This window comes from Bombina bombina, chromosome 2 (assembly GCF_027579735.1).
Source record: "Bombina bombina isolate aBomBom1 chromosome 2, aBomBom1.pri, whole genome shotgun sequence".
NCBI lineage: Eukaryota > Metazoa > Chordata > Amphibia > Anura > Bombinatoridae > Bombina > Bombina bombina.
Genome location: NC_069500.1, coordinates 1,318,999,005 through 1,319,019,985, shown reverse-complemented (window position 1 = coordinate 1,319,019,985; position 20,981 = coordinate 1,318,999,005). Strand labels below are relative to the sequence as shown.

At 40.0% G+C, this 20,981-nt stretch overlaps 1 protein-coding gene across 1 annotated transcript in view; it reads right to left on the bottom strand.

Annotated features, from left to right (window-relative positions):
* The window catches only part of HTRA3 (HtrA serine peptidase 3), a 148,119-nt gene that overhangs the window by 9,044 nt on the left and 118,094 nt on the right, over window positions 1-20,981 (bottom strand). Inside the window, exons 6-7 of the mRNA XM_053704174.1 lie at window positions 10,858-10,972; window positions 8,627-8,675 (exon numbers count right to left, since the gene is read on the bottom strand). Of these exons, the coding sequence (XP_053560149.1) occupies window positions 8,627-8,675; window positions 10,858-10,972 (164 nt within the window). The remainder of the gene's footprint in view (window positions 1-8,626; window positions 8,676-10,857; window positions 10,973-20,981) is intronic.

The window sequence follows — 20,981 nt, the reverse complement described above, 5'->3', positions numbered from 1 at the left end:
ATAAATAGTATTAACCCCTAATCTGCCCTTCCTAACATCGCCGACACCTAACTTCAATTATTAACCCCTAATCTGCCGACCGGAGCTCACCGCTATTCTAATAAATGTATTAACCCCTAAAGCTAAGTCTAACCCTAACACTAACACCCCCCTAAATTAAATATAATTTAAATCTAACGAAATTAATTAACTCTTATTAAATAAATTATTCCTATTTAAAGCTAAATACTTACCTGTAAAATAAACCCTAATATAGCTACAATATAAATTATAATTATATTGTAGCTATTTTAGGATTTATTTTACAGGCAACTTTGTAATTATTTTAACCAGGTACAATAGCTATTAAATAGTTAAGAACTATTTAATAGTTACCTAGTTAAAATAATAACAAAATTACCTGTAAAATAAATCCTAACCTAAGTTACAATTAAACCTAACACTACACTATCATTAAATTAATTAAATAAAATACCTACAATTACCTACAATTAACCTAACACTACACTATCAATAAATTAATTAAATACAATTCCTACAAATAAATACAATTAAATAAACTAGCTAAAGTACAAAAAATAAAAAAGAACTAAGTTACAAAAAATAAAAAAATATTTACAAACATAAGAAAAATATTACAACAATTTTAAACTAATTACACCTACTCTAAGCCCCCTAATAAAATAATAAAGACCCCCAAAATAACAAAATGCCCTACCCTTTTCTAAATTACTACATTTCAAAGCTCTTTCACCTTACCAGCCCTGAACAGGGTCCTTTGCGGGGCATGCCCCAAGAAATTCAGCTCTTTTGCCTGTAAAAAAAAACATACAATGCCCCCCCCAACATTACAACCCACCACCCACATACCCCTAATCTAACCCAAACCCCCCTTAAATAAACCTAACACTAAGCCCCTGAAGATCTTCCTACCTTGTCTTCACCCTACCAGGTTCACCGATCCGTCCTGAAGAGCTCCTCCGATGTCCTAATCCAAGCGGGGGGCTGAAGAGGTCCATGATCCGGCTGAAGTCTTCATCCAAGCGGGAGCTGAAGAGGTCCATGATCCGGCTGAAGTCTTCATCCAAGCGGGAGCTGAAGAGGTCCATGATCCGGATGAAGTCTTCTATCAACGGCATCTTCAATCTTCTTTCTTCCGGATCCATCTTGCAGACCTCCGACGCGGAACATCCTCTTCTCCCGACGCCTACTAGCCGAATGACGGTTCCTTTAAGGGACGTCATCCAAGATGGCGTCCCTCGAATTCCGATTGGCTGATAGGATTCTATCAGCCAATCGGAATTAAGGTAGGAATATTCTGATTGGCTGATGAAATCAGCCAATCAGAATCAAGTTCAATCCGATTGGCTGATTCGATCAGCCAATCAGATTGAGCTTGCATTCTATTGGCTGTTCCGATCAGCCAATAGAATGCGAGCTCAATCTGATTGGCTGATTGGATCAGCCAATCGGATTGATCTTGATTCTGATTGGCTGATTCCATCAGCCAATCAGAATATTCCTACCTTAATTCCGATTGGCTGATAGAATCCTATCAGCCAATCAGAATTCGAGGGACGCCATCTTGGATGACGTCCCTTAAAGGAACCGTCATTCGGCTAGTAGGCGTCGGGAGAAGAGGATGTTCCGTGTCGGAGGTCTGCAAGATGGATCCGGAAGAAAGAAGATTGAAGATGCCGTTGATAGAAGACTTCATCCGGATCATGGACCTCTTCAGCCCCCCGCTTGGGCTTGGATTAGGACATCGGAGGAGCTCTTCAGGACGGATCGGTGAACCTGGTAGGGTGAAGACAAGGTAGGAAGATCTTCAGGGGCTTAGTGTTAGGTTTATTTAAGGGGGGTTTGGGTTAGATTAGGGGTATGTGGGTGGTGGGTTGTAATGTTGGGGGGGGGGTATTGTATGGGTTTTTTTACAGGCAAAAGAGCTGAATTTCTTGGGGCATGCCCCGCAAAGGGCCCTGTTCAGGGCTGGTAAGGTAAAAGAGCTTTGAAATGTAGTAATTTAGAATAGGGTAGGGCATTTTGTTATTTTTGGGGTCTTTGTTATTTTATTAGGGGGCTTAGAGTAGGTGCAATTAGTTTAAAATTGTTGTAATATTTTTCTTATGTTTGTAAATATTTTTTTATTTTTTGTAACTTAGTTCTTTTTTATTTTTTGTACTTTAGCTAGTTTATTTAATTGTATTTATTTGTAGGAATTGTATTTAATTAATTTATTGATAGTGTAGTGTTAGGTTAATTCTTAACTATTTAATAGCTATTGTACCTGGTTAAAATAATTACAAAGTTGCCTGTAAAATAAATATTAATCCTAAAATAGCTACAATATAATTATAATTTATATTGTAGCTATATTAGGGTTTATTTTACAGGTAAGTATTTAGCTTTAAATAGGAATAATTTATTTAATAAGAGTTAATTAATTTCGTTAGATTTAAATTATATTTAACTTAGGGGGGTGTTAGTGTTAGGGTTAGACTTAGCTTTAGGGGTTAATACATTTATTAGAATAGCGGTGAGCTCCGGTCGGCAGATTAGGGGTTAATAATTGAAGTTAGGTGTCGGCGATGTTAGGAAGGGCAGATTAGGGGTTAATACTATTTATTATAGGGTTAGTGAGGCGGATTAGGGGTTAATAACTTTATTATAGTAGCGGTGCGGTCCGCTCGGCAGATTAGGGGTTAATAAGTGTAGGCAGGTGGAGGCGACGTTGTGGGGGGCAGATTAGGGGTTAATAAATATAATATAGGGGTCGGCGGTGTTAGGGGCAGCAGATTAGGGGTACATAGCTATAATGTAGGTGGCGGCGCTTTGCGGTCGGCAGATTAAGGGTTAATTATTGTAGGTAGCTGGCGGCGACGTTGTGGGGGGCAGGTTAGAGGTTAATAAATATAATATAGGGGTCGGCGGTGTTAGGGGCAGCAGATTAGGGGTACATAAGTATAACGTAGGTGGCGGTCGGCAGATTAGGGGTTAAAACAAATTATTCGAGTGTCGGCGATGTGGGGGGACCTCGGTTTAGGGGTACATAGATAGTTTATGGGTGTTAGTGTACTTTAGAGCACAGTAGCTAAGAGCTTTATAAACTGGCGTTAGCCCAGAAAGCTCTTAACTACTGACTTTTTTCCTGCGGCTGGAGTTTTGTCGTTAGATGTCTAACGCTCACTTCAGAAACGACTCTAAATACTGGAGTTAGAAAGATCCCATTGAAAAGATAGGATACGCAATTGACGTAAGGGGATCTGCGGTATGGAAAAGTCGCGGATGAAAAGTGAGCGTTAGACCCTATTTTGAGTGACTCCAAATACCGGCGGTAGCCTAAAACCAGCGTTAGGAGCCTGTAACGCTGGTTTTCACGGCTAACGCCAAACTCCAAATCTAGGTCTATGAAAATTAACATGAAACAAAAAAAAAACTAATGATTCATCTAGAGTAAGCTGTTTGGAATTTGGAAAACTTTCCAATTTACTTCTATTATCAAATTTACTTTGTTCTTTTTGTATATTTTTTAAAGCGCATATCTAACTTGGTTTAGGAGCGTGCACATGTTTGGAGCACTATTTGCCAGCAAGTTTGTATCAATTTGCTTCTTAGTGCTGGGGTAAATGTTTATTAATTAATATTTCTTTCATGTAATTAGCAAGAGTCCATGAGCTAGTGACGTATGCGATATACATTCCTACCAGGAGGGGCAAAGTTTCCCAAACCTCAAAATGCCTATAAATACACCCCTCACCACACCCACAAATCAGTTTTACAAACTTTGCCTCCCATGGAGGTGGTGAAGTAAGTTTGAGCTAGATTCTACGTTGATATGCGCTTCGCAGCAGGCTGGAGCCCGGTTTTCCTCTCAGTGTTGCAGTGAATGTCAGAGGGATGTGAAGAGAGTATTGCCTATTGAATTCAATGGTCTCCTTCTACGGGATCTATTTCATAGGTTCTCTGTTATCGGTCGTAGAGATTCATCTCTTACCTCCCTTTTCAGATCGACGATATACTCTTATATACCATTACCTCTACTGATTCTCGTTTCAGTACTGGTTTGGCTTTCTACTATATGTAGATGAGTGTCCTGGGGTAAGTAAGCCTTATATTTTGTGACACTCTAGCTATGGTTGGGCACTTTTATATAAAGTTTTAAATATATGTGTTTAAACATTTATTTGCCTTGATTCAGGCTGTTCAATATTCCTTATTTCAGACAGTCAGTTTCATTATTTGGGATAATGCATTTGAATTAAAACATTTTTTCTTACCTTAAAAATTGACTTTTTTCCCTGTGGGCTGTTAGGCTCGCGGGGGCTGAAAATGCTTCATTTTATTGCGTCATTCTTGGCGCAGACTTTTTTGGCGCAAAAAAAATTTCTATGTCATTTCCGGCGTCATACTTGTCGCCGGAAGTTGTTCGTGTTTGCGTAATTTTTTTGACGTTTTGCGCCAAAAATGTCGGCGTTACCGGATGTGGCGTCATTCTTATTTATGTTCAGGTAATCTTCTTAGACCTGCTATTTCTTTGAAAGTCACTTACTGTATAGGTTATTTCTTTGGCTGATGTTGCGGCAGCTTCCACTTTTTGGTTGGAGGCTTTGGCACAACAAGTGTCAGATCATAATACTCATAGCATTGTTAAACTTCTTCAACATGCTAATAACTTTATTTGTGATGCCATCTTTGATATCATTAGAGTTGATGTCAGGTATATGTCTTTAGCTATTTTAGCTAGAAGAGCTTTATGGCTTAAAACTTGGAATGCAGATATGTTTTCTAAGTCAACTTTGCTTTCCCTTTCTTTCCAAGGTAATAAATTGTTTGGTTCCCAGTTGGATTCTATTATTTGAACTGTTACTGGGGGGGAAGGAACTTTTTTACCTCAGGATAAAAAATCTAAAGGTAAATATAGGGCTGCTAATCGTTTTCGTTCCTTTCGTCAGAATAAGGAACAGAAGCCTGATCCTTCCCCTAAAGGAACAGTATCAGTTTGGAAACCATCTCCAGTCTGGAATAAATCCAAGCCTTTTAGAAAGCAAAAGCCAGCTCCCAAGTCCACATGAAGGTGCGGCCCTCATTCCAGCACAGCTGGTAGGGGGCAGATTATGATTTTTCAAAGAAATTTGGATCAATTCGATTCACAGTCTTTGGATTCAGAACATTGTTTCACAAGGGTACAGAATAGGTTTCAAGGTAAGGCCTCCTGCAAGAAGATTTTTTCTTTCTCGCATTCCAATAAATCCAGTGAAGGCTCAAGCATTTCTGAAATGTGTTTCAGATCTAGAGTTGGCTGGAGTAATTGTGCCAGTTCCAGTTCTGGAACAGGGTCTGGGGTTTTACTCCAATCTATTCATTGTACCAAAGAAGGAGAATTCCTTCAGACCAGTTCTGGATTTAAAAATATTGAACCGTTATGTAAGAATATCAACATTCAAAATGGTAACTACAAGGACTATTCTGCCTTTTGTTCAGCAAGGGCATTATATGTCCACAATAGATTTACAGGATGCATATCTGCATATTCCGATTCATCCAGATCATTATCAGTTTCTGAGATTCTCTTTTCTAGACAAGCATTACCAATTTGTGGCTCTGCCGTTCGGCCTAGCAACAGCTCCAAGGATTTTTACAAAGGTTCTCGGTGCCCTTCTATCTGTAATCAGAGAACAGGGTATTGTGGTATTTCCTTATTTGGACGATATCTTGGTACTTGCTCAGTCTTCACATTTAGCAGAATTTCATACGAATCGTCTTGTGTCATTTCTTCAAGAATATGGTTGGAGGATCAATTTACCAAAGAGTTCATTGATTCCTCAGACGAAGGTAACCTTTTTAGGTTTCTAAATAGATTCAGTGTCCATGACTTTGTCTCTGACGGACAAGAGACGTTTGAAATTGGTTTCAGCTTGTCGAAACCTTCAGTCTCAATCATTCCCTTCGGTAGCCTTATGCATGGAAATTCTAGGTCTTATGACTGCTGCATCGGACGCGATCCCCTTTGCTCATTTTATCATGCGACCTCTTCAGCTTTGTATGCTGAACCAGTGGTGCAGGGATTATACAAAGATATCACAGTTAATATCTTTAAATCCGATTGTATGACACTCTCTGACGTGGTGGACAGATCACCATCGTTTAGTTCAAGGGGCTTCTTTTGTTCTTCCAACCTGGACTGTGATCTCAACAGATGCGAGTCTGACAGGTTGGGGAGCTGTATGGGGGTCTCTGACAGCGCAGGGGGTTTGGGAATCTCGGGAGGCGAGATTACCTATCAACATTTTGGAACTCTGTGCGATTTTCAGAGCTCTTCAATCGTGGCCTCTTCTGAAGAGAGAATCGTTCATTTGTTTTCAGACGGACAATGTCACAACCGTGGCATATGTCAATCATCAAGGAGGGAATCACAGTCCTCTGGCTATGAAAGAAGTATCTCGGATACTTGCTTGGGCGGAATCCAGCTCCTGTCTAATTTCTGCGGTTCACATCCCAGGTGTAGACAATTGGGAAGCGGATTATCTCAGTCGCCAGACGTTACATCCGGGCGAATGGTCTCTTCACCCAGAGGTGTTTCTTCAGATTGTTCAAATCTGGGGTCTTCCAGAAATAGATCTGATGGCTTCTCATCTAAACAAGAAACTTCCCAGGTATCTGTCCAGATCCAGGGATACTCAGGCGGAGGCAGTGGATGCGTTGTCACTTCCTTGGAAGTATCATCCTGCTTATATCTTTCCGCCTCTGGTTCTTCTTCCAAGAGTGATCTCCAAGATTCTAAAGGAGCGTTCGTTTGTTCTGCTGGTGGCTCCAGCATGGCCTCACAGGTTTTGGTATGCGGATCTTGTTCGGATGGCTACTTGCCAACCTTGGACTCTTCCGTTAAGACCAGACCTTCTATCTCAAGGCCCTTTTTTCCATCAGGATCTCAAATCATTAAATTTGAAGGTATGGAGATTGAACGCTTGATTCTCAGTCATAGAGGTTTCTCTGACTCTGTAATTAATACTATGTTACAGGCTCGTAAATCTGAGTCTAGGAAGATATATTATCGAGTCTGGAAGACTTACATTTCTTGGTGCTCTTCTCATCATTTTTCCTGGCATTCTTTTAGAATTCCTAGAATTTTACAATTTCTTCAGGATGGTCTGGATAAAGGTTTGTCTGCAAGTTCTTTGAAAGGACAAATTTCTGCTCTTTCTGTGTTGTTTCACAGAAAGATTGCTAATCTTCCTGATATTCATTGTTTTGTACAGGCTTTGGTTCGTATCAAACCTGTCATTAAGTCAATCTCTCCTCCTTGGAGTTTGAATTTGGTTCTGTGGGCTTTACAAGCTCCTCCGTTTGAACCTATGCATTCTCTGGACATTAAATTACTTTCTTGTAAAGTCCTGTTCCTTTTAGCCATCTCTTCTGCTAGAAGAGTTTCAGAGTTATCTGCTCTTTCTTGTGAATCTCCTTTTCTGATTTTTCATCAGGATAAGGCGGTGTTGCGAACTTCATTTAAATTTTTACCTAAAGTTGTGAACTCTAACAACATTAGTAGAGAAATTGTGGTTCCTTCATTGTGTCCTAATCCTAAGAATTCTAAGGAAAGATCGTTGCATTCTTTGGATGTAGTTAGAGCTTTGAAATATTATATTGAAGCTACTAAAGATTTCCGAAAGACTTCTAGTCTATTTGTTATCTTGTCCGGTTCCAGAAAAGGTCAGAAGGCCTCTGCCATTTCTTTGGCATCTTGGTTAAAATCTTTGTTTCATCATGCTTATGTCGAGTCGGGTAAAACTCCGCCTCAAAGGATTACAGCTCATTCTACTAGGTCAGTTTCTACTTCCTGGGCGTTTAGGAATGAAGGTTCGGTTGATCAGATTTGCAAAGCAGCCACTTGGTCTTCTTTGCATACTTTTACTAATTTCTACCATTTCGATGTGTTTTCTTCTTCTGAAGCAGTTTTTGGTAGAAAAGTACTTCAGGCAGCTGTTTCAGTTTGATTCTTCTGCTTATAATTTCAGTTTTTTTCATTATAAGATTTAAACTTTATTTTGGGGTGTGGATTATTTTTTCAGCGGAATTGGCTGTCTTTATTTTATCCCTCCCTCTCTAGTGACTCTTGCGTGGAAGTTCCACATCTTGGGTATTTATTATCCCATACGTCACTAGCTCATGGACTCTTGCTAATTACATGAAAGAAAACATAATTTATGTAAAAACTTACCTGATAAATTCATTTCTTTCATATTAGCAAGAGTCCATGAGGCCCACCCTTTTTGTGGTGGTTATGATTTTTTTGTATAAAGCACAATTATTCCAATTCCTTATTTTTTATGCTTTCGCACTTTTTTCTTATCACCCCACTTCTTGGCTATTCGTTAAACTGATTTGTGGGTGTGGTGAGGGGTGTATTTATAGGCATTTTGAGGTTTGGGAAACTTTGCCCCTCCTGGTAGGAATGTATATCCCATACATCACTAGCTCATGGACTCTTGCTAATATGAAAGAAATGAATTTATCAGGTAAGTTCTTACATAAATTATGTTATTAATTACCTTGTTGCTGGCATATATAATAAAAATAACGTCACACAATAATGAATGCTCTCACATTATACTAGTTCTTCTTTACTCACCTAGGAGTTATTGTCAGCATCTTTATTCCAATAAAACGCTTTTTGCCATCTGGAGGAAAAACAAAAATGATCTTAAAACATATTAATCATTAATAAACCTTTACAATAAAAAGACAAATATGACTATATACAGTAAAACTATAACACTCTATAGCTGGTAGTTCATCATAAAATATAATATAATAATATAAAGTAATATGAATTAAACTTTATGCAATTATTTTTTTATGAGAATTCAGCAGGGACTTTCCTCAAATACATCGTTTTCATTTGATTCTTTTTCTCTTAGGGCTTGTTTCCATCGAGCTATCAATGGTTTTGCGCAAGGTTGCACTGCTGTTAAAAGCCATTGCGCTTATTGACAGTTTCCAATGGCGCATTTTCTATCATTACCAGCAGCCAGTCAGGCTGTTGAAAAAAGAAAATTACGCATCCCATAGTAGATAATAGAAGGCGAAAAGCACAAAATTACCCCTGGTTTACATTGAATACCCAAACAGGTAAAACACTTTCGGAAGCTGTCGATAAAGTTATTACGGCATGCTCAACTAGGTGTAAAACAGGAAAAATACGCTTTTTGAGGCCTAGTTCCCAGTGAGATATTAAAGTTTGCAAACAATGCAAGTGTTACACTTTATTATATTGCTGGCCCATGTATAAGACTAGTTGGAGCTATGTTCCTATTTAAATAATATATATTTACATACAAAAATTATAATCAAGCACATATCTCCATAATTCCAACTAAGGCTATGCCTAGGGCAGCAGTAAGTAATTACATATATCAATAAATTAAATAAAACAAAAAAAAATTCCTTTAATAAAACATTTTAGAAATTTAATATATCTGTTTTAGGACAATCTTTCTCTCAAGGGGCAATCACAGGTAAGGAGTGCAAGCGTTAAATAAAACTTTTATAGTGTTAGTTCAGGTTACTTGTTATGGCACGATATTCGAAAAATCTGGTCAAATGGAAGCATTAATACAAGGTTAACTTACACATACACAAAAAGACTGATTGCATGCATTGCGCAAACTATTTCAATGAAAATTTGGTACTTTAGGGACCGATTTACTATTGTGAGGGCCAACAGCATACGCTGTAGGCATTTATCATTGCACAAGCATTTCTCGTGAACTATCGGCCACTAGCAGGGGGTGTCATTCATCCTGATTGTATCTGATCGGGATGGTTGCTGTCTGCCGCCTCAGTGGTGGCGGACAAGTTAAGGAACAGCGGGCTTACAACAGCGGACCTGAATCCGCTGCTTCATAAATCGACCACTTAGGGGCCTATTTATGATTGTGCGAGCGGACATGATCTGATATTGCCGATCATGCCGCTGCACATCGATAAATGCAGACAGCATACTCTCTCGGCATTTATCATTGCACCAGCAGTTCTTGTGAATCGGCCGCTAGCAGGGGGTGTCAATCAACCCAATAGTATTCGATCGGTTTGATTTCTGGCGATATCTGTCCGCGGCCTCAGAGCAGGCGACAGGTTATGAAGCAGCGGTTATGGAGCAGTGGTCTTTAGACACGCTAACACGGGGCATCAAGCTCCGTACGGAGCTTGATAAATATGCCCCTTAGACTCTATCTACAGTTTCATCTTGATTCTAATGTGCAACAGTATTTTATTATTGCACTGTTGGTTAAACAGAGCTAAGTGTTTATCCTTGCAAAGCTGTTTTAGGACACTTAGATAAAGTCAGCTTTTGTGCTAACATCTGTTGGTGATTGGAGGCTATGTACATATGTCACTCATGATTGACTCACTGACCTTGTTCTGTTTCAAATCTGTAGTGCATTGTTGGTCTGGAGCTAACTTTAACTATGTGTTTAACTCTTCAGGGGTTGAACACCATGCTTTGTTCCTCACTATGCAGAAAACAACAATCTATAATGTGCTGATAAAGGTAAAAACAGTCCCTGCTGCACTTAAAAACGGTCTTGAGCAGCACTGGACTGGCATAAAGCAACCTATGTTATAAACAGATATTTGATGAAAAACAGATAAGACATTCTACACCTCATTTGCATATCCTTACCCATAGCCCTTTGCTCTGGTAGAAAACACTGGTAGTTTAGGTCTTCTGTAGAGAGGTCTACAGCTGGGTTATACAATGATCTACTGTGTAGCAATAATAAATTGCTCTAGCACAAGTACCTAACCCACTTTATATTCTCCAACTCTGCAGTAATATTAAAGTATGTTTTTCTTTACCTTTAATTTTTTTGTCATACGAATCTGTCATGAACTTTGTGATACGATCAGAAGGAATTGCAAAGGAAATCCCAGCTGCAACTTTGAGTGTGTTAATTCCAATTACTTCTCCATCCTGTAGGGGTAACATTAAGCACATAATTAACCAGGCAGGAGTCATTTATACTTTTAAAAATAAATAAATATAATGATTACCTTAAATACAATAAGATTTACCAGTCTAAAATACTCAAGTTTTTATAGTGGAGTGAACCAAATCATTGTATTCAATTTTGTTCCTTTTAGCTTCTATGGCCTCAGGACAGCCGAACGGCTAAGACGTTCCATGCTGTCATAACGGCCCTAAAGACATGGAACGTCCTAAAGACATCTTTTTCATATGTATGACAGAACATTTTCTCTTTAATAAGTAAAGATAAAATAAAAATAAACACTAAGCTAATTGATATGCTTTAAGAAGAATACCAATTGCTGGAAGCAATTGAAAGAGTGTACTTAGATAGCACTCAACAACACAGGTTGGTTACTAGCAAATGTTACCATAGGTAAATAAGCCCAAAAAAGGCGGTATTAAAACTTAACTTTTATTAAAACAGTTAAAAATGAAAATAGTTAAAATATTCGGACAGTGTGAGAGAGAACGAGGGTGATAAGGAGGGGGGAGGAGTCTCCAAAATCACCTTATATCTAATATAGGAACCCGGTATGTTCCACAGAGATTATACCCTCAGTCAACGGGGGACAATTTTAGATTTGTACCTGTGTACTATGTTATTCAGAATGTTTGAACATATATCACATTCAGAATGTAAATGTCCTTATTGTTGCTGTAAATCAGAAAACGGGAGTATCTGTTACAGTATATCTCCATGTAAATTATATGGTATAATTCCCTATGGGTAATAAGTGTGAGTAATAATGTTCTCTTATCGGGTGTCAGACTTGTAAGTATCCCTTATTATCATAGATATCAATGGTGTCCTGTATGGTTCACCGCCTGGCGATACCCCACTATTATAGAGCTGCTTGTTGTATCGATACACTTTTAGTTAATGACTGGATAAACTGTGATGTAAGGGATGGTAAGATACCAAGGTAAAATAAATTCCCTATGTTAATCCAGAGTCTCAACAGGACCACCTAGTATATATCCAGCTAGGCCGGAGGACCGCCAGTATTTTTAACAAACAGGGGTTGAGGAGGTTGGGGGTAGTACCCCTAGGAATAGCAACGTTGTGCACTCTTATCTGGATATTCCCAAATAGTTGCAATTTGGCGGTTACATTAATAGTATCTGATACCTGCTGTTTCTCTTTTAACAATTTGAGAGACAGTCTTATGTGTAATTCTATATAACTGTTGGGGTAGATTGAACTAAATATCCAGATTTGAACAGGTATAACCCACTTGGTTTAAACAAAATAGTCAGCCCAATATGTAAACAGTTAACAAGATATAAAATATTAGTGTGTGATAATATTAGAGAAAGGCTTGAGTTAGTGGCTACCTGGCCTGGTACCAAAACATTGCTTAGGGTCAAATATACCATAAATTTATTCCAAAATTGTTTATTTTTGTAAAGTGGTCAGTATGTAATTTACTTAAAATAGTATACATTCAGACACCCCTATTAGTGCGTTACTTATTTTGCAAATGGTCATATTCAGTTATAACACACTAGAGATGGCGTAAATATGGACCCTGTAAGATAGTTCTAATGAATCTGGCAGTCTATGCTGTGTTACTATAATTCCCGTGTAATGTTATTAATCCTGCGTTATCGCTCGGTGTGGAGAACTAGAGCAATTGTATAGAATACATGGGTTCTCACCTATTATTTGTCTTAATGGAACCCTCACTTGGTAGCAGGCTGTAGTGATACCTAATTCAAAGAGAAGTACAAATCTTCACTGTGAATAATATTGCGGTAAACACTTGCCTGATATAATACTTGTTTGGGTACTCAATAACATATAATGTTGTTAAGAGAGAGAGAGAGAGACCGGTAATCAGTTAAACAAACTTGGTTCTCCCCAGTTAACTTGTTCAGGCGTTGCCCTTATAAGTTACTAGCGATATCGCTTTATTATACTTGAGGAGAATTCTAATCTCCACTCCTTATGTTAATCGTTAACAAGTCAGCGTTACTACTATAGCCGTGAGGGGTACTAGGACACTCAGGCTCAAATTAGGCAATACTAGGCTCCGGTACGTAAGATCCAGTCATACTCACACACATACCGTCTTAAATTAAATTCTATAAACACATTCGTTCAGAAAGTCACACTGCTGTTAGTTTAAAAAAGGGAGAGCTATTCTCCAACTGCCCTGACATGTTTCGCCGCAAAGGCTTTGTCAAAGGTCAGGCCGGACCGGGTACACATCCTATGACCCTTGTTGCAGGGTTTGCACCCAGGGCTGTGCATGTTGCAGGGCTGTGCATGTTGCTGACCCCACCCGTGTTTTATATATATATATATATATATATATATATATATATATATATATATATATATATATATACAGGGAGTGCAGAATTATTAGGCAAATGAGTATTTTGACCACATCATCCTCTTTAAGCATGTTGTCTTACTCCAAGCTGTATAGGCTCGAAAGCCTACTACCAATTAAGCATATTAGGAGATGTGCATCTCTGTAATGAGAAGGGGTGTGGTCTAATGACATCAACACCCTATATCAGGTGTGCATAATTATTAGGCAACTTCCTTTCCTTTGGCAAAATGGGTCAAAAGAAGGACTTGACAGGCTCAGAAAAGTCAAAAATAGTGAGATATCTTGCAGAGGGATACAGCACTCTTAAAATTGCAAAGCTTCTGAAGCGTGATCATCGAACAATCAAGCGTTTCATTCAAAATAGTCAACAGGGTCGCAAGAAGCGTGTGGAAAAACCAAGGCGCAAAATAACTGCCCATGAACTGAGAAAAGTCAAGCGTGCAGCTGCCAAGATGCCACTTGCCACCAGTTTGGCCATATTTCAGAGCTGCAACATCACTGGAGTGCCCAAAAGCACAAGGTGTGCAATACTCAGAGACATGGCCAAGGTAAGAAAGGCTGAAAGACGACCACCACTGAACAAGACACACAAGCTGAAACGTCAAGACTGGGCCAAGAAATATCTCAAGACTGATTTTTCTAAGGTTTTATGGACTGATGAAATGAGAGTGAGTCTTGATGGGCCAGATGGATGGGCCCGTGGCTGGATTGGTAAAGGGCAGAGAGCTCCAGTCCGACTCAGACGCCAGCAAGGTGGAGGTGGAGTACTGGTTTGGGCTGGTATCATCAAAGATGAGCTTGTGGGGCCTTTTCGGGTTGAGGATGGAGTCAAGCTCAACTCCCAGTCCTACTGCCAGTTTCTCGAAGACACCTTCTTCAAGCAGTGGTACAGGAAGAAGTCTGCATCCTTCAAGAAAAACATGATTTTCATGCAGGACAATGCTCCATCACACGCGTACTCCACAGCGTGGCTGGCAAGAAAGGGTATAAAAGAAGAAAATCTAATGACATGGCCTCCTTGTTCACCTGATCTGAACCCCATTGAGAACATGTGGTCCATCATCAAATGTGAGATTTACAAGGAGGGAAAACAGTACACCTCTCTGAACAGTGTCTGGGAGGCTGTGGTTGCTGCTGCATGCAATGTTGATGGTGAACAGATCAAAACACTGACAGAATCCATGGATGGCAGGCTTTTGAGTGTCCTTGCAAAGAAAGGTGGCTATATTGGTCACTGATTTGTTTTTGTTTTGTTTTTGAATGTCAGAAATGTATATTTGTGAATGTTGAGATGTTATATTGGTTTCACTGGTAAAAATAAATCATTGAAATGGGTATATATATATATATATATAACAGCAATTTAAAATATGGGGAGGCGAAAAGTGAGTTTAAAATCCTCCACTAAATCCAAAATGTAGAGAAAATAACTCATTGTGTAAACCATTTACAAATCTAGACAAGTCAGAAGACTTGCTTTTACCCCAGAAACTCTCTGATTACACTGTTTCCAATGCTAACCTTAGAAGCTGTGTAATGCGCCGATGCTATGGTGTAAAGGAAAGTCTGCCTTAAAAAGCAGACTAGAAGTAAAAAAGTGAGTCATATATGTATATATGTATATATATATATATATATATATATATATATATATATATCTGTTTATATACCTATCCAATATATTATCATGTATATACTGTATGTATGTATGTGTGTATATATATATATATATATATATATATATATATATATATATATATACATACATACATATATATATATATATATATATATATATATAGGTACAGATACATATTGTACCAAAATACCATGAGATATATGCAGTAATATGTATTTATGAATAAATAGAACATTCGAATATTAAATATATTTTCTCTTTTAAGGTGTATCCAGTCCACGGATCATCCATTACTTGTGGGATATTCTCCTTCCCAACAGGAAGCTGCAAGAGGATCACCCACAGCAGAGCTGTCTATATAGCTACTCCCCTAACTGCCACCTTCAGTCATTCTCTTGCAGCTCTCGACAAGGGAAGTAGCTAGAGATGTGTGGTGACTTAGTGTAGTTTATCTTCAATCAAAAGTTTGTTATTTTTAAATGGTACCGGCGTTGTACTGTTTTTACCTCAGGCAGAAATTAGAAGAAGAGTTTTGCCTGAGGTTTTTGATGATCTTAGCAGGTTGTAACTAAGATCCACTGCTGTTCTCACACATAACTGAAGAGTATGGGAAAACTTCAGCTGGGAGAACGGCCTGCAGAATTAACTGACCTGAGGTATGTTCAGTATATTTTTTTCTAGAGAGATGATAAGAAGTCTAGAAAATGCTGACAGTGCCTGATATATTTAAGGTAAGCCTGATTGCAGTGAATTAACAAACGACTGGCATCATGCTTGCAGTAAAGGGTAATATTCATGTTACTTACTCTTATGGCTTAGTATGTTAAACGTTTACAGGATTTATAAAGAACGTTTTTTACTAAGGGTGATAAATCTTTATTTGGGGCCTTGTTTTCCACATGGCTGTGATTTTACTCCTAGGAATAGTTTTTTAAGGCCCTCTGACTTTGAGTGCATGGTGGGAGGGGCCTATTTTTGCGCTCTAATTGCGCAGTAGTTTTTACATCCTGAGACATCCAGCTTCCCTGAAGGAGTCCCCTGACATATTGGACCTCTGTAAAGGGTTTTTGTGCCTACAAAAGTCATTTTATGGGAAGGTAGGAGCCACAGTAGAGCTGTGGCAGTTTGCTTGTGACTGTTACAACGGTTTTACCGTTTTTTTGCTTCGTTTTTGAGCCTGAGGAGTTAATCATCCATTTGCAAGTGGGTGCAATGCTATTTTAGTCTTGTATATACACTGTAAAAATTTCATAGAGTTAACTGCTTTTTTCACTGTTTTGCAGTTTTTGTGTTTGTTTTTTTCCCTTAAAGGCACAGTACCGTTTTTTATATTCTGCTTTTTCACATTAATTAAAGTGTTTTCAAAGCTTGCTGGTCTCATTACTAGTCTGTTAAACATGTCTGAAATAGAGGAAACTCCTTGTTCATTATGTTTAGAAGCCATTGTGGAACCCCCTCTTAGAATGTGTACCAAATTCACTGATCTTACTATAAGTTATAAAGACCATATTCTGGCTTTAAAAGATTTATCACCAGAGGAAATTGACTAGGGGGAAGTTATGCCGACTAACTCTCCCCACGTGTCAGATTCTATAACTCCGGCTCAAGGGACGCCAAGTACATCTAGCGCACCCATAGCGTTTACCTTACAAGACATGGCGGCAGTTATGGATCATACCCTTACAGCGGTATTGTCCAAACTGCCAGGGTTACAAGGAAAGCGAGACAGCTCTGGGGCTAAGAAAAATACAGAGCTCTCTGACGCTTTAGTAGCTATGTCTGATGCACCCTCACAATGTGCAGAAGCTGAGGCAGGAGAGCTTCTATCTGTGGGTGATTTTTCTGACTCAGGGAAGACACTTCAACCTGATTCTGATATGTCTACATTTAAATTTAAGCTTGAACACCTCCGCGTGTTGCTCAGGGAGGTTTTAGCAACTCTGGATGACTGTGACACCATTATAGTCCCAGAGAAATTGTGTAGATTGGATAAATACTATGCAGTGCTTGTTTACACTCCAATACCTAAGAGGTTTTCAGAAATTATTACTAAGGAATGGGATAGACCAGGTGTACCGTTCTCTCCCCCTCCTGTTTTTAAAAAGATGTTTCCCATAGATGCCGCTACACAGGACTTGTGGCAAAGGGTCCCTAAGGTGGAGGGAGCAGTTTCTATCCTAGCTAAGCGTACAACTATCCCGTCAAGGACAGTTGTGCTTTTCTAGATCCAATGGATAAAAAATTAGAGGGTTACCTAAAGAAAATGTTTATTCAACAAGGTTTTATTCTCCAGCCCCTTGCATGCATTGCCCCTGTCACTGCTGCTGCGGCCTTCTGGTTTGAGTCTCTAGAAGAGGCTCTACAGGTAGAAACCCCATTGGATGATATCCTTGACAAGCTTAAAGCTCTTAAGCTAGCCAATTCGTTTGTTTCTGACGCCGTTGTTCATTTAACCAAACTAACGGCTAAGAACTCAGGTTTTGCTATTTAGGTGCGTAGGGCGTTATGGCTTAAATCCTGGTCAGCTGACGTTACTTCAAAGTCTAAGCTTCTCAACATTCCCTTCAAGGGGCAGACCCTATTCGGGCCTGGACTGAAGGAGATCATTTCTGATATTACTGGAGGAAAAGGTCATGCCCTTCCTCAGGATAGGTCCAACAAATTAAGGACCAAACAGACTAATTTTCGTGCCTTTCAAAACTTCAAGAGTGGCGCAGCTTCAACTTCCTCTAACACAAAACAAGAGGGAAATTTTGCCCAGTCCAAGCCGGTCTGGAGACCTAACCAGGCTTGGAACAAAGGAAAGCAGGCCAAAAAACCTGCTGCTGCCTCTAAGACAGCATGAAAGATCAGCCCCCAATCCGGTAACGGATCTAGTTGGGGGCAGACTTTCTCTCTTCGCCCAGGCTTGGGCAAGAGATGTCCAGGATCCCTGGGCGTTGGAAATTGTGTCCCAGGGATATCTTCTGGACTTCAAAGCTTCTTCCCCAAAAGGAAGATTTCATCTCTCACAATTATCTGCAAACCAGATAAAGAGAGAGGCATTCTTACATTGTGTTCAAGACCTCCTAGTTATGGGAGTGATCCACCCAGTTCCAAAGGAGGAACAGGGGCAAGGCTTCTATTCAAATCTGTTTGTAGTTCCCAAGAAAGAGGGAACCTTCAGACCAATCTTAGATCTCAAGATCCTAAACAAATTTCTCAGGGTCCCATCCTTCAAGATGGAGACTATTCGAACCATCCTACCTATGATCCAGGAGGGTCAATATATGACTACCGTGGACTTAAAGGATGCTTATCTTCATATTCCGATACACAGAGATCATCATCGGTTTCTCAGGTTCACCTTCCTAGACAGGCATTACCAGTTTGTGGCTCTTCCCTTTGGGTTTGCTACGGCACCAAGAATCTTTACGAAGGTTCTGGGGTCACTCCTGGCGGTCCTAAGGCCGCGGGGTATAGCAGTAGCCCCTTACCTAGATGACATTCTGATACAGGCGTCGAATTTTCAAATCGCTAGGTCCCATACGGACATTGTTCTGGCATTCCTGAGGTCTCATGGGTGGAAAGTGAATGAAGAAAAGAGTTCTCTATCCCCTCTCACAAGAGTTTCCTTCCTAGGAACTCTAATAGATTCTGTAGAAATGAAGATTTACCTGACAGAGGCCAGGTTGTCAAAACTTCTAAATTCCTGCCGTGTTCTTTATTCTACTTCTCGCCCTTCAGTGGCTCTGTGTATGGAAGTAATCGGCTTAATGGTAGCGGCAATGGACATAGTGCCATTTCCCCGCCTACATCTCAGACCACTGCAACTCTGCATGCTCATTCAGTGGAATGGGGATAACACAGATTTGTCCCCTCTACTAAATCTGGATCAAGAGACCAGGGATTCTCTTCTCTGGTGGCTATCTCGGGTCAATCTGTCCAAGGGTATGACCTTCCGCAGGCCAGATTGGACAATAGTAACGACAGATGCCAGCCTTTTGGGCTGGGGTGCAGTCTGGAACTCCCTTAAGGCTCAGGGCTTGTGGACTCAGGAGGAAGCACTCCTTCCGATAAACATTCTGGAACTAAGAGCGATATTCAATGCTCTTCAGGCTTGGCCTCAGCTTGCTGCGGTCAGGTTCATCAGATTTCAGTTGGACAACATCACGACTGTAGCTTACATCAACCATCAAGGGGGAACAAGGAGTTCCCTAGCAATGTTGGAAGTTTCAAAGATAATTCTATGGGCAGAGGTTCACTCTTGCCATCTATCAGCTATCCATATCCCAGGGGTAGAGAACTGGGAGGCGGATTTTCTAAGTCGACAGACTTTTCATCCGGGGGAGTGGGAACTCCATCCGGAGGTGTTTGCGCAGTTGGTTCAACTTTGGGGCAAACCAGAACTGGATCTCATGGCGTCTCGTCAGAACGCCAAGCTTCCTTGTTACGGATCCAGGTCCAGGGATCCCAAGGCAGCACTGATAGATGCTCTAGCAGCGCATTGGTCCTTCAACCTGGCTTATGTGTTTCCACCGTTTCCTCTGCTCTCTCGGCTGATTGCCAAGATCAAGCAGGAGAGAGCTTCGGTGATTTTGATAGCACCTGCGTGGCCACGCAGGACTTGGTATGCAGATCTGGTGGACATGTCATCCTTTCCACCATGGACTCTGCCGCTGAGACAGGACCTTCTACTTCAGGGTCCTTTCAACCATCCAAATCTCATTTCTCTGCGTCTGACTGCTTGGAGATTGAACGCTTGATTTTATCAAAGCGTGGTTTCTCCGAATCGGTCATTGATACCTTAATACAGGCGTGAAAGCCTGTCACCAGGAAAATCTATTATAAGATATGGTGTAAATATCTTCATTGGTGTGAATCCAAGGGTTACTCATGGAGTAAAGTCAGGATTCCTAGGATATTATCCTTTCTCCAAGAAGTATTGGAGAAGGGTTTGTCAGCTAGTTCCTTAAAGGGACAGATTTCAGCTCTGTCTATTCTTTTGCACAAATGTCTGGCTGAGGTTCCAGATGTTCAGGCGTTCTGTCAGGCTTTGGTTAGAATCAAGCCTGTGTTTAAACCTGTTGCTCCGCCATGGAGTTTAAATTTAGTTCTTAAAGTTCTTCAAGGGGTTCCATTTGAACCTTTGCATTCCATAGATATTAAGCTCTTATCTTGGAAAGTTCTGTTTTTAGTAGCTATCTCCTCGGCTCGAAGAGTTTCGGAGTTATCTGCTTTACAATGTGATTCCCCTTATCTCGTTTTCCATGCAGATAAGGTAGTGTTACGTACCAAACCTGGTTTTCTACCTAAGGTGGTATCTAATAAGAATATCAATCAGGAGATTGTTGTTCCGTCACTGTGTCCTAATCCTTCTTCAAAGAAGGAACGTCTATTACACAATCTTGACGTGGTTCGTGCTTTAAAGTTTTATTTACAAGCTACTAAAGATTTTCGTCAAACATCTGCATTGTTTGTTGTCTACTCTGGACAGAGGAGAGGCCAAAAGGCTTCGGCAACTTCTCTTTCTTTTTGGCTAAGAAGTATAATCCGCTTAGCTTATGAGACTGCTGGCCTGAAAGAATTACAGCTCATTCTACTAGAGCGGTAGCTTCCACATGGGCTTTTAAGAATGAGGCTTCTGTTGAACAGATTTGTAAGGCGGCGACTTGGTCTTCGCTTCATACTTTTTCTAAATTCTACAAATTTGATACTTTTGCTTCTTCGGAGGCTATTTTTGGGAGAAAGGTCTTACAGGCAGTGGTGCCTTCCGTTTAAGCGCCTGCCTTGTCCCTCCCTTCATCCGTGTCCTATAGCTTTGGTATTGGTATCCCACAAGTAATGGATGATCCGTGGACTGGATACACCTTACAAGAGAAAACAAAATTTATGCTTACCTGATAAATTTATTTCTCTTGGTGTATCCAGTCCACGGCCCACCCTGTCATTTTAAGGCAGGTGTTTTTTATTTTTTAACTCCAGTCACCAC